This window comes from Thermobia domestica, chromosome 16 (assembly GCF_964235325.1).
Source record: "Thermobia domestica chromosome 16, izTheDome1.hap1.1, whole genome shotgun sequence".
NCBI classification, from domain to species: domain Eukaryota; kingdom Metazoa; phylum Arthropoda; class Insecta; order Zygentoma; family Lepismatidae; genus Thermobia; species Thermobia domestica.
The window spans coordinates 110,910,791-110,925,018 of record NC_137469.1 but is presented as its reverse complement, the minus strand read 5'-3'; the positions used below and the strand labels follow the sequence as shown (position 1 = coordinate 110,925,018).

Here is a 14,228-nt window from a genome sequence, read left to right as displayed (position 1 = left end):
TTATTATTACAGCTAGTTAACGAAGTATAAGAATGCACATTTGAAATTCAATAGAAATGCGTTTGTTAGATTTGTATTGGAAAATAATTTTAATTAAGTTTTTGGGCTCAGGGCGGGCTTCTATTTACGTATCATCGGACTCGGGTTTACTTGTGCAGACCTGTATATTAATACTTATTCCATCCCTATACACGTATCAACTCATAAAATTTATAAGAAAATATAAATAGGAAAGATTCGTAAAATTTGTAGGAAAGATAGCAAGCAACTTTCGCTTAATTCAGACATTCAGTTCATAATAAAAGACAAGTATCAAATCTTCATATAGAGTCCTCATATATATATATATATAACTATGGCAGTAAATAAGTCCGATCATAAAAATGTATTTGCAACTCATAATATTAAAAACTATAGTGTAATAGTTTAAGTTAATGAATGTAAATTAATATTCGCAAGATGAGTGTTTCATATTTTACATCTAAATTACCTACAATAATGAGAAACTGACTTCCTGTATAACATTACATATTAAGCTAAGTACCTAATAATTGATTTCTTAGTTTTTCGTAATGTCCAATATTAAGAGATAAATAGGCATCCCATTCGGCTCTTTGAAAGGCTATTTTCAGTAAATGACGCTTTTGGCACACGAAACCAGTAAAGCAAATCTTTCCTGGTACACAAATTTCACAAAGCATAACAGTAATCGCCAGAATATACAATCTTATGCCACTTATTATATATATATGAGAAAACCGGTGGTTAATAAATTAGAATAACATCACTGCTAATGAGTGTTTTATCATTGACATTTCCAATCGAATTGTTAAGATTTTAGAAACTGAATACTTACGTCTTGTAAACTCGGATTTAAACGTACGATATGCAATAAACCACGATGTAAACAATACGTACGGTAAGAATGAGAATAACTACAATATATAAATTTAATCTAGAAATCCAAAGTTTTTTTTTTTCTTTTTTTAAGTGATATGAGAAAGTTGAGAGAAGACTCCATACAAAAATGACTTAAGAGGAAAACATTTTTCGAGGCTGGAAACAATAATTAAACATAGGAAACAAAAAAATCTAGAAAATATTTTTTTTTAATCCTTTTTGCTAGAAAATCTCAGGTATGGATGTTTAAACATCTACGATAGCACAACTGAAATGAGATTTTATAAACATTTGTTGAAATACTACAGACAACTACAGAAAACTAGCGACACACCTACCGTTTTTCATTTTTTTATTTTTGGTCCTCGTAGTGATAAGTCCTACATTTTGAGTGACTTTGCTCATCACAGCTGGACTCACAAAAGCTCCTGTTGCAAGGAAATGAGGTTGAGACGATACTGCAAGACCAAAGTGTGCTGGAGCAAGAAACTGCAAATAAAAAGAGTGATATTTTAAAAATGCGCAAAATGTCTGGCACATTATTATTAAGTAAAAATAAAACTAATATTATTATGCCTGTATTTAATATTGACTTGTGAGATATGCAAATTCTTAAGTTATTTCTCGTATCGTGAGAGATAAAAGGAACAAGAGAGTTCTTGAAATTAAATCTCTACATAAATATACAATCATACAATTTTACTTTTTAAATTAACATTTTTGTTTAATGCTTTATGAATTTCCCAGTAAACTAAAGAATACTGTAAGATAAGACAATTAAATTACGACAACACTGTTGGAGAAATAACAAATTAGGTTTAAATACTTTGTCTTCCAAAAAATCACAACTCGCGTTTGTTTCAAGTTAGATCCCAACTTTCGCAACAACACAACACAACAGACAAAACCATGCCGTTACATATTTTAATTTTTTACTTTTTACTCAGACTTCTTTGTAATAAAATGGTTATTATTCCTGCATTTGGTGCTGGAATCCACGTCTCCAATAGCCTCGGTGCCGAAAAAGATCATTAAACTTCTAACAAATAAAATCTATTCCACATTAGTCGCGATAGAAAAGGTTTCCACTAAGGTGTGTCCAACTGGAGAAAAAATAATTGTGAAAATCTTTCTTTAAAAAAATGGATTTAGCAGATCCCTTAAGAATGTAACTTTCTGCAAAGTTATTGCTGTTAATGGTCCAATTCTACATTTTTTGGCGTTTAATGAAAAAGAAAAATGTCCAAAGATGAGGCATCTACAAAGCGATAAATCTCATTGCGCTGAACAAAATGATAGAGTGTAGAGTAAATTCTCTATGTAGTTTTCGAGAAAGCCGAGAACAGATTTTAAAACAACTAATTCTTTTACAAAGAAGATATTTAACCTAACTTTCCCATTGAAATACTATTGTGAAGGAGAGGCAAAGACTAGGCAGTATTAGCTATTTAACTAATACTATAGGAAGTATACGTTATAGGATAGAAGGTAAGCGCAGAAAGTTAGTGTTGGAAGTAATAGTTATAATTAGGATAAAAGTGTTCGAGAATGTTTGCACATACCCTGAGATTAGGAGTTGCTATGGTTTTTGCTGTGTGAAGTAGCTCAAAGAATTGAGGTGATTTTAGTTGTACAATGTTGTGATGATGAGTACTCTTAGTGAGTATTGGCAGTTATTGAAGTATTAGCGTAAAGGACCCTTAGTGGTTATCTATAGCTCTGCGTAGATTTAAGGAAGAAACCAAATAAAGGAAACTACAATCAGAATTCCTTTCTGTTCATGGGTCAGAAGTTTTTAGTAATAAACGACAAACACGGTTATTTATTAGATCAATTAGCTCATAACGACTGCAACTTTAGATAACTTAAGAATAAAACAGTCAGTTGCACTTGTTATCTTATTGTCGAACGTTCTGCATGTAGGTGCTAGTGTTGGTGAGTGTTGCGCGGGAGGAAGGAGAATTGGGTCCGTGTTAGTGGTCAGAATGGAGCAAAGTGAACGAGAAAGTACTAAGCTACTAATGATGTATGGCTAAGGAGATTGCATGCGATTGTATATCGAGATGTGATAGTAATTTAAAGCTGCTTTCCCCGAACGTAACCCAGTTTCAAAGTCAATCGTCGAAAGAATTATTCGACATTTTGCAGAAAGTGGAAGTAATAAAGACCATGTGTGATCAGGAAGGCCTGTAAAGATCTGCAGCAATGAGGCAGTTTCTTTGGATGTGTTACAGTCATTTGTGGAAACTCCGCGACAAATCAGCGTTGCCAACACAAGGTGATTTCTCAGAGTTCAGTAGAACGAATTCTGGTGCGCAGTAAACCTTACCTTACCTTTTAAACCTTACAAAGTGCGTTTAGTACACGAGCTGATATAACCGATACCAGGTTATAGAAGTATTTTTTGTGGAAGCTCTGTATATTTCGTAGAGACAGTGATTATTTTTTCGATTTATACTTTATTCTGCGACGCAAATCAGTTCTTTCTTCGGTGGGAATTGCTTCTTTCTCACACAACTGGACAAAGAAGTATTTCATTGCTTTTTCATATATATATTTAAAACATTGCTTTTGGTGAGAAAATTTCAGTGAGCCATGAACCTTCTCAGTGTTTCTCCCTGACTTATTATTATGCACAGTATATATAATGCAGTTATTTGGAACTGAATTAAGTACTTTCTTTAATCGCTTATGGAAATATTGCAGTAGTTTAGAGAAATACTGGCTGACCAGATGTTCAAGTGACCAAAGTGACGCCAGTCACATTGGTTTTGCAGTTCCTTATCTGTACTTTCTCACGCCCGAGTTATCGCAGTGTATCGTGCATCGTAGCCAGTAGACTAAAATTAACATAAATTATTTTCTGTATTCCGTTTGCATGTGCATACAAGTGATTTAACTGAGTGGTTTTTGGGATGAACTGCCAACACTCTTCAGTCAACCATTGCCGTTCTCATCTTGAACTTTTGAACTCGGGGAGTTTGACTCCGGTATTGTCTGCAGCCACCACGCACGTTGCGTTGGGAATTAAGTATGATTTTGTGTTAAGGGGCACAAGCTATTAGCCGGCGAAGGACGTTTTCTTACGGCTAGCCCCCAACCAGTGAAGTCCCAGGCTCGCAGACTTTGTGCGTACATGTCAATTATATACGCGCCCTCGAACATCAGCTTTCTACTTTGGAGATTTTTTTTTTTTTTTAACTTGCTGAAGACTCATTTTTACGCTTCAGGATTGTTTGGCGCAGCAACTGGATTTCTACGTGGGATTATCCCGGCAACTTTTTCCCCAGTGCTAATCCCCCAAGTCCGTCAATGGTGTGACAGAAGCATTCATAGTGAAATTTCAGATCTAATCTCATATATATATATATATATATATATATATATATATATATATATATATATATATATATATATATATATATATATATATGGGCTACATTGCATTTAAAAAGGCAAAGTGTGATTTCAGTGATGAAAATTATCACACATATTCTGTGTTAAGTGTTGTGTTCATTTCTCTTCGTTATGTTTTTTATATATATTAGTATCCTAATAAATAAGTATAGTGTTATTTAATCCAGGGTGTTTTCGTTGTTTGTGTGAATGATGTTTGTGTGCATTATAGTCTGGATGACCGTCTGATCGTCCGTGAGGTTTTCGGGACGAGACATCCGAACCTCTCGGCGCCTAATGTTCATCTCATAATTGAGACCGACGAGCGATTTGGAAACAATTTGTAACCTCTTCTTCAAGAAGTCCTTCATCGTTCTGTCAAGGTAAGTTCCAGTCTCAGGAGAATACTTATTGGTAGGACCACGAACAGCGACCAGATTACAGGGAGTGATTACACTGAAAGCAGATGATTTTCGTCACCGCACTGAATTTTGCGAAGTAATGGTGCACAATATCAATGACTCCACTATTAATGTAAATGGGATTGTATTCTCTGATGAAACGACATTTACCTCGAATCGTCAGGTAAACTGGCATAAATCGCGTTATGAACATCTTACCCAATTGGAGCGCTGAAAATCCTATTTGGATGTGGGAACATCATACCCAGTATCCACACAAACCATACGTTTGGGTAGGATGATAGGAAACCATTATTGATCCTTTTTCACTGGCTGCAATTTGACAGGTAAGAAATTTGACAATGCTTCGCAAACAGAGTCTTCCTGTCATCCCGCCTGCCGAGTATAACATTGATCCTGCTCATAATATGCTATTGCTCAAACTCCCTTAACTACGTACAGTCCTCAACGTTTACTCTCAATTTGACGCAAAAGTACAATGTGGTAATACTCGGCCACAATTTTGACACGTCATTAATTGCTGCTATGGGCTGGAGTTTCCACACTCAGTGTTGCCGCGAGTACCAAATTTGGCACTCGCCACTTGTTTTCTTTCACATGGGCCTATATCGGTATTCATGTGTGTTATCGTGTATTTGGACAGAGTAAAAGTCATTCTTTAAAACGGTAACTTAAGCGTTCAAATATCTTTATTTTTACTCGGCACTATTGCACTATAGAAGTGAGTTTTCTCCCCGTATATTACTGCTCGAATTGAGGTTTATAATGTGGATTTCTGCATGCTCAGTTTCGTTTGACCCCACAATTGCAAAACATTCAGACTTTCATGAGGTATGCAAGTTGATGACGTAATTATGCCCGAGTACCTTCTTTGGTACTCATGGCAACCGAGATAAAAATTTGCTCTTTCCCCATGAGTGCCAAGTTTCGTATTTGGGCATAATTGTGTCATCAACTTGCATATCCAACCAACTTTGTCCCTCCCACCTGGAAATAAAAATCTTGCTGACTTTATGCAACTTTCCCCCTTGTCCCTCCCTGGGGATTCATTCTTTGGCTGGATATGCAAGTGGATAACGTAATTATGCCCGAGTATCACATTTGGTACTCATGGGAAAAGAGCAAATTTTTATTCCAGTTGCCATGATTACCAAAGATGGTACTCGGACATAATTACGTCATCAACTTGCATATCTAACCAAAGTCTGCATTTTTGGCAACTATGGGGTCTAACGAAACTGATAATATAAAAAAAGTAATGTGACCTCGGGGGCAATGCTGACGGTAATGCCTTGGCAGTCAACCTGTTAATCATCACATAAGTATTCGCTTTCAGTAATCTATGCAGATACAGTTTTCCTACGTCATTCCCTTCCGGGAGTTCACTTTTCACTTTCTACCAGTACTATCTAATGTATGATAAACCACAACAGAAATTCCACGTAGTAGATCGTTGTTACTTATGACTACAGTAGTTCAATTACTTATGTAAACTATCTTAATCGTTCTTTGTTGCTGTTGACTCACCTCTGCCTTTTCGCCTTTGAAAGCCAACGCACTAATATCAGCTGCTGAGTCATTAACGATTTCCTGCAGCTTCTCCGATACTGCATTCCAATACTGCACAGCCTTGAGTTTTTCTTCGGCCGGCATCGCAGGAACCATCGCCACTGCATCTTCGATCTGAAATAATAGAAATAACTGTCAAAAGTGAAACAAAAAAACAGGTAAGAGTTTGGCTTGTTACTTCTGATTTGCTAACTATACAGCCTACATTAATGCAAGAGGAGAAACTAGAATTTTCAAGTATCAATCTATGAATATGCTAGATGTAATTGAGAAGAGAAAAAATGAAATCTTTCAGTTTAACGTTCCACGATTATGCCCTTTAGGCTATGGGAGACGGATGGTTAAGGAAAGTGAATAATGACGGAATTATTGGTGGATTGAGAATGTGGAAGGAGACAGAAGTATCCCGAGAAAACCCACAGACCCGATGTTGTCCACCATAAACTTACTTGGTCAGGGGTCGAACCAAGGACCCCACGCACCAGAGGTAAGAGCTCTCCAATGAGCCACCTTGCCCCCGAGCAGAGAAAAGAATTATACAAACAGTAAAGATTACAAGTAACTGGGTATTGAAGTCAGGAACCTTAATTCCTTGAGGTAACTTTGTCTACTTCCCCATCTTCTGCATTAAGGTTTAATTCTGCACCTAGATATTCTACAACAATTTTCTTTCGAGCATAACAATGAGCAAAGATGTTACGAATAACTTTAGTAAAACAAAAAGCGAAATAAAGAATTAAAACTAGATACTTATTAATTTCATTTCTTGAAATGATTACTTGATTGAGGTTGAAGGGCCCTTTTGCGTCGAGATCTACTGCTGAAGTTCTGCTTGGGGATTATTTCTAGGCAATTATCTTCATAAAAGATTCAACTCAAGACCACCAGAAAGAATGTACATTAGTCACTCTTCACAAAAAGGTAGCATTTCTTACTACTCAAACTAAATAATCAAATTCACGTCTTTTTCATGGTCTTCACGGTCTAAAAATTTTCAATCTCACGGTCGGAGCGCACGACACAAAATTCGTCTGGTGTGAGACTGCACGTGGGCAGGACACAAGGTGAGGTACGACAGTCGGTACATTGCAATGGAATAAATAAACTTGCCCTCACTCAACTTTACGATGTCAGCTGCACATACGAGAAACAAGGGAATTACTAAAACATTAGAATTTTCCAGATTTTCAAGGTTTAATAACGAAATTCATGGCTTATTTCAGGTTTTTTCACGGTATACGAAATCCAACGTTTATTCACGGTCTCATTGTTTTCACGGGTGAGTGGGCAACGTGTTAAAATAAATCTTAGTTTAACGTACCAATCGGTCACAGAATACTGTTGATGGCGATAACAAACAGTGTAACATTGAGAACATTACCCTGGGGGCACAGTTTTCTTGCAGAAATCGCTCTGAGGGACTAGTGCCCACATACACCTTGAAATAACGTTCACTCAGAAAGTTTTTAATAAGTTTTATCATATGCCCACGAAGACTCCAGTCACATAGTTTTTAAAATTCTGTAACGCAGGTTGCATAATAAGTCTTTTCCAAATAACAAAATGTACAAACAAGGTGCTAACATGGAATCTTAAGTCTGACTTTCGAGATTAGCAAGGTCTGTAGTGGATCAGAAGGAGCGAAAACTACTCTGAAACTTGTTGAACAGAGTTTGATTCCGAACACCAAACGAGATGCTTGTTCACCGTACGCTTAAAAAGCTTACAGACGCAACTTGTAAGATCAACGAGCGTGTAGCTCGCGGCTGCTGTTGCACTTTTCTTTGGTTTTAAGACTAAAGGTCAAAAGCCTAAGGTTATCGAGGTGGAAACGTCTCTTCCGATCAAATACGATTAAACAGCTACAATGCCATGATACTCTTCAACATTGGTGCTATTTAAAATTGAAGGATTCTTCTCGGTACGAGTGCAGAAACGATTAAACTCGACCAAATTGTGTAGAGTCAGAGACAGAAGAAAAGAAATATGTTGCCCATCTGCCAGTTATGGAGAAAACCCAATATCAAACCCAAGTCACAGGGGTTCGACTACTGAGAGGTTACGTAATCTTTCTACTTTGGCGCTTCAAGAAGGCTATATATATATATATCCCGGGTACGAAGAATGCGAAGTTCTTAAAGATTCTCAGTAGTTGAATCTGCCGCCGACGAGCCTGGATAACTTCACAGATTTCCGCATACCCACCAAGGCACCCACCATCGTGGATCATCGTCTCCACATTCCGGTATGGAACTAAAGGAGTGTTGGTCACAGTCTGCTCCATTAAGTCTCCACTAGGACATACAGACAAGTCGTCAGAAGGATGAAATTTAGAGAGGTTCATAAAGGTAGGTCAATCAGAAAGCTCGAGTTGAACCGTTGAAGATGAAATGAATTAGAAACAGACAGACCATGAATGACCACTACCACAGAAATCTGGACACACTCTCCATACGATGAAAGCAGCACGGGAACCACTATACAGGGAGAGATCAATGTGCGAGTAGATACTGGATCCAATAGGAAAAAATGAAAATGACACTGTAAGTTTTACGTCCCACGGTCATGCCTGTTAGGCTAAAGGAGACTGTGATTATGAGAAATGAATGAAATGGTGAAATGAAGAAAGTGGGAGGCAACGGGAGAACCCCGAGAAAACCCACGAGCACGGTTTGTCCACTACAAAGTCCACACGGCGCAAGCTGGGATCGAACCAGGGACCCCAATTACCGGAAGTGAACGCTCTACCACTGAGCCACCGCGCTCCCCTAGATCCAATAGGAAAGTGAGTAGGATTGTTTCATTTAGGACAAGCATCCCACGCTCATCAAGCAATTCCTTTACCTGGGACGACGATCATCAATTCATATGGATCCACACAGGCGGTAGTACGCATTCAGATCTCCGACAATCAACAATGGTAAATCTAGTTGATTGTAACGCTTATAGAGATTCCTTCATATGAGGATGTTTTCTGGAGAGATCTTGAGTGAAAGAACATTATTTTTATATAGAGATTTCTGGTAAGAACAAAAGTTTATAATAAGATATCCTGGCAGCAGGCACCGTTTTTGTTTGTATGTACGAATATATTAAAGAAAACCTGGATGAAGGAATATGATTCTTACATAACAACATCATGAAAATTGAATAAATACATATACTATTAACATAGGAAACTGTGCGTGCAATTAAAATCATGCCAACTTATACGTAACACAAACGAGTTTAATTACTGTTAATTTAAGCATTACATACTTACATATTGGTAGAAATCATATAAAACAAATTATCAAAGCACTAGAATAATAGAACTACACGGCACAAAATAATCTTCAACCAAATGCCATGGCTGAAGAATACACATTTCAATATATGATGTGTCTTTAATGACCGTAGGCTGCACATTGACTTTTAGTCCTTTTGCTCAATCCAGCGTGCAGCGTATAGTCTCACAAGGGAAGGCTACGAAGTGGCTCTGTTGAGATCCGAACGAGACAATTGTGTTTGCATTTGATATGTTATAACTAGACGAATACCAAAGTTATACGTGACACCGGGCGGAATATTGTGAGTTACAACATATTTTGTAATGTAAAAGCTACAAATAAATTACCTGGGAGAATAGTTAGAACCGAGTCATTTGTTCGGAAATGGTTGGGTAAATGGAAAACTCGGAGAACACGTATCCCATCATTTTCAAGGGCACACTTTTTGGGGTAAAAGAGTTTGACTCAGGGTCCCAGACGTGGTCCCACTCAAAAGTTTCAAATGGCAAGGTGGGTTCAGTAACACATCGTTTGAAAGCTGTTGTAAAATGAAGGAAAATGGAGCAAGTTTCGACTCTCTACGACAATTCTGTGCAAAATGGCGGCGAGTCAAAATGTAAAGAAAACCTTAATTTAAAAGTTCATGTCCAGTGTTATAAATCGGAAACGGTGAGCCAATGTGAAAACAGGAAAGGACATGTGGCATTATTTTCAAAGTACAACAATTTAAGTTAAAACGTCTTTCCCAGCGCTCCCACAGGTTCCCAGGTGGGGTCCAATTCAAATGTTTCAAGTGTCAACGGGGGTTAAGTAGCACATCGTTAGAATGTTGTTGTTAGATGAAAGAAAACGAAGCAAGTCTCGACTCTCTACGACAACCCTGTACAAAATGGCACCGGATCAAAATATAAACAAAAGCTTAATTAAAAAATCTATGGCCACATTGAATCCAAGATGACCGCTTAAAACCTATGTCAAAAGGATAGGCATATCAAACTGCTGAAGGTAGGAAAACCAAAATTGCCATGAATGTAGATCAGTAGGTGACGAAAAGATGCGAAATATTTTTTAAAAAAACGTGGTATCTTGAGTACAAAATGCCGCATTATGTATCGAACGCATGTCCAGCTCAAACCGCTGGTGTTGGAGAAGCGAAATGTGGTATTTACATTTATGGTCAATAGTAGATATCCACAAAATATCAAACAGTACCATCTGTAATCCAATATGGCTGACAGCATGAAAAATGAGTTTGTTTATAAATATGCTATTTCTTGGAATATTGTGACCAAACCAACAAAGTTCGACGCAGCTTGATGTACTGAAGTGACTTACACGCGGTTTAGTATTGCTCGTCAATCATGTAAATGAATTTTTTTTTTTTTTTATTTATTTGGTATTACTTCAAATTTGCGATCAAACCAACGAATGGCATACAAATGTAACCATCACGAATACGTTACAATAGAGCCCCCAACCTGACTGGTGCAGCAAATCCTTTACGTATGAACTACGTATGATAAAATTAGAAACATATCCGAAGGTATTCAACTTTTGTTTACCAGTGTGAATACGAAGTTAGAGTTGTGTGTTAATCGCATATTCGTTATATTCACGTAAATATCGACAGAACCGTGACGAACGTGCATTAGGATCAAAACATCGCCTGTTTATTTCAAGAATGACATGACTCAAAATTCCTAACTTTTCAGGAGAAGCGTTTGGAAGTTTCGAAACGCATTGGAAACAAATGGGCGGAAAAAGACACAAAGTGCTCTCTAGCGTCCAGTTTTGAAAGCACATCTGTGAATTGTTTTACCAGAGCTAGACATCAAGATTAGCTTTCATTTTCTGACCATAAGTCAATAAGGGCGATTTTTAGTTATGTCACTCTTGAAATAAACAGGTGAATGTGTTGTTACGGAATGAAATAATAGTTGAAAAGAATCGAAATTTAATTGTTCTTTAGTCTTCCTATTGTTTCTAAATACATAATACAGAAAAACAGTGATTTAGATTTGTACTGTTATGAATGACATAGGTTGTAAGCGGCGATTTTGGATTCAAGGTGGCTATAGACTTTTCAATTAAGTTTGTGTTTACACTTTGACCCGGCGCCATTTAGTACAGGATTATCGTTGAGTCGAGACCTGCTCCATCTTCTTTCATTTAACAATAGCTTTCGAACGATGTGCTATTTAACCCCCGTTGACATTTGAAACTTTTTAGTTGGACTCCACCTGGGACCCTGGGACAAGACGTTTTAACTTAAATCGTTGTACTTTGAAAATAATGCCACATGTCCTTTCCTGTTTTCACATTTGTCTCACTGTTTCCGATTTATAGGGGTGCCCGTGGGCTTTTCAGTTAAGTTTTTGTTTACATTTTGACCCGCCGCCATTTTCACAGGGTTGTCGTAGAGAGTCGAAACTTGCTTCATTTTCTTTTATTTCACAACAGCTTTCAAATGATGTGCTACTTAATCCACCTTGCTATTGGAAACTTTTGAGTTGCACTCCGTCTAGGACCCTGCGAGAACCCTGGAACAAACTTTTTATCTCAAAAAGTGTGCCCTTGAAAATGATGGGATATGTGTTCTCCGAGTTTTCCATTTACCCAACCGTCCGAACAAACGACCCGGTTTAAACTATTCTGCCAGCTTTGTAGCTTTTACACTACAAAATATGTTGTAACTCACAATATCCCGCCCGGTGTCACGTATAACTGTAGGATTCGTCTAGTTATAACATCAAATGCAAACACAATTGTGTGGTTCAGATCTCAACGGAGCCACTTCGTGACCCTCCCTTGTCAGACTCAGAAAGTTTTTCAGTAGAAATAGCACTCTCAAAACCCTCGAATATTATAATTTTTCACTCGCCTCGTCTACAAGAAAGCTCCCATAGGCTATTACAGTTCTACCGTTCTCAGAATACTTGGTGGGATATTCGCTATCAAACCTTTCCCATGGGTTGAGAGATAACCATGAAAAAATGCACTATTATAATATATCAATGAAGAAATCAGAAAAAAATTCTATTTGCATAGCAAAGTGATCCAATAATTCTGTTAGCAAAACAAAAGTCATGTCCAGAAAACGTAAAATAACGATTACTACAAGCTGTATCAGATCAGCTGCCGAAAAGGCCTTAGCATACGGAAATGTGCAATAAGCAGGTAGTGATCGGTCGAGGGAAGAAAACTCGCCTCACTGCAACTACTTGAAATGTTTATACGCCGAGAATCAAAGTCACCAAGTACAGTACGACAAGACTACCAGTGTGCTTATCACACTTGTACGTCGCGCAGCGTGATAAAACAGATTACTGCGTTCGCCGAAAATGAATTTCCTGTAATAGACGACAGTTGGTAAGTGATTAGAAATCAGTTGTTACAATTCCCTAATGTGACTAGTAAAGCCATTAACGTTCTATTATAAAAGCTTCCATCATATCAGATTTCAACGAAATCGAAGGTGGCCTCCGAACTGATGGTAATTTCGGTTTTCTCTGAGAAAGGATACGGTCGTTAAGAAGACGACATGTGAGCTGGATTAATCTGATGCCAGCAATTTATGATGAGTGACTATGTCTTTACGTTAATTTGAGACTATCGCTACGAACATGTGGTGTTTCCGCAGGTTCGTTTGATAAAGCAACTAGTTTTCTTTTTGTTTTATTATTATTATTATTATTATTATTATTATTATTAGATGCACAGAGCTCGATGTTTGGGTAGACACAGATTTCTGTAATGTAGCAAATGGAAAAGGATGCGCAGCTGGAATGCTCTCTTTTATGCGACGCTTAACTTTGGCTGTCGGAAATCTCTGTAACCATGAGTTCTCGTATACGCTTTCTTGCTGAAAGGCTGGACAGTCTCTAGATCAAGCTGAATGATCACCCTTATGGTTAACATTAGAGGATTTTGTCGCTGTACGTGGATTCGTACCATGAGTTCCCTAGTGAAAATTCGCACAAACAGCAATGTTTGCACTGGACTACAAGTTGGTATACCTGAAATGTTGACACTTCAAAGCGGCAAAGTGGACAAAGTGTGTATGATCGAACTTTGGGACAATACTAAGCAGTCTTCATAAATTCCTGGAGTGTAGACAAACTGAAAATAAGAATCAGTGACTGTCCTGGAAGCAGTTCACCTGACTTTTTACTTTTAATACGAGCTATTTCAACTATTTATTGATCTGCAAGTTTTGACTTAATTTCCTCGTCTGTTGTACGGCCATTTGGAAAACATATTACACGTGGAATGGGTCTCTTCTTTCTAGATTTCTCTAAGAGATGAAAGACGCTATCGATTATTAATTCGGTTAACACTGGTTTGGCGAGCACGAATTCCCTGGCTTCTCGAGGTTTTCCAGGTCATGATATAGAAATTTCAGGTCTATATATAAAATAGAAAAACAACTATATTTTCCCGACAAAGAGATTCCTCATCTACTATCCACGTACATGTATATACTGTCTTGTGTAGATAGAGAAGTTTCGCAAAACAAACTAATTTATTTTATAAAATATTCCCTACCAAGATTACTAATAAAACTCCAACTGACCAAAGCAGTATATATATTTTAAATTTATATATTTGTGTTACAGTTTCGGCTAGGTAACATAGCCTTCCTCAGACTCATTCTGCTAAACAGTAGGCAAGG

At 37.4% G+C, this 14,228-nt stretch overlaps 1 protein-coding gene across 1 annotated transcript in view; it reads right to left on the bottom strand.

Annotated features, from left to right (window-relative positions):
• Window positions 1-14,228, bottom strand: part of LOC145673348 (uncharacterized) — a 92,080-nt gene that overhangs the window by 67,659 nt on the left and 10,193 nt on the right. The window contains exons 2-3 of the mRNA XM_081742974.1: window positions 6,246-6,401; window positions 1,239-1,389 (exon numbers count right to left, since the gene is read on the bottom strand). Coding sequence (XP_081599100.1) covers window positions 1,239-1,389; window positions 6,246-6,401 — 307 coding nt within the window. The remainder of the gene's footprint in view (window positions 1-1,238; window positions 1,390-6,245; window positions 6,402-14,228) is intronic.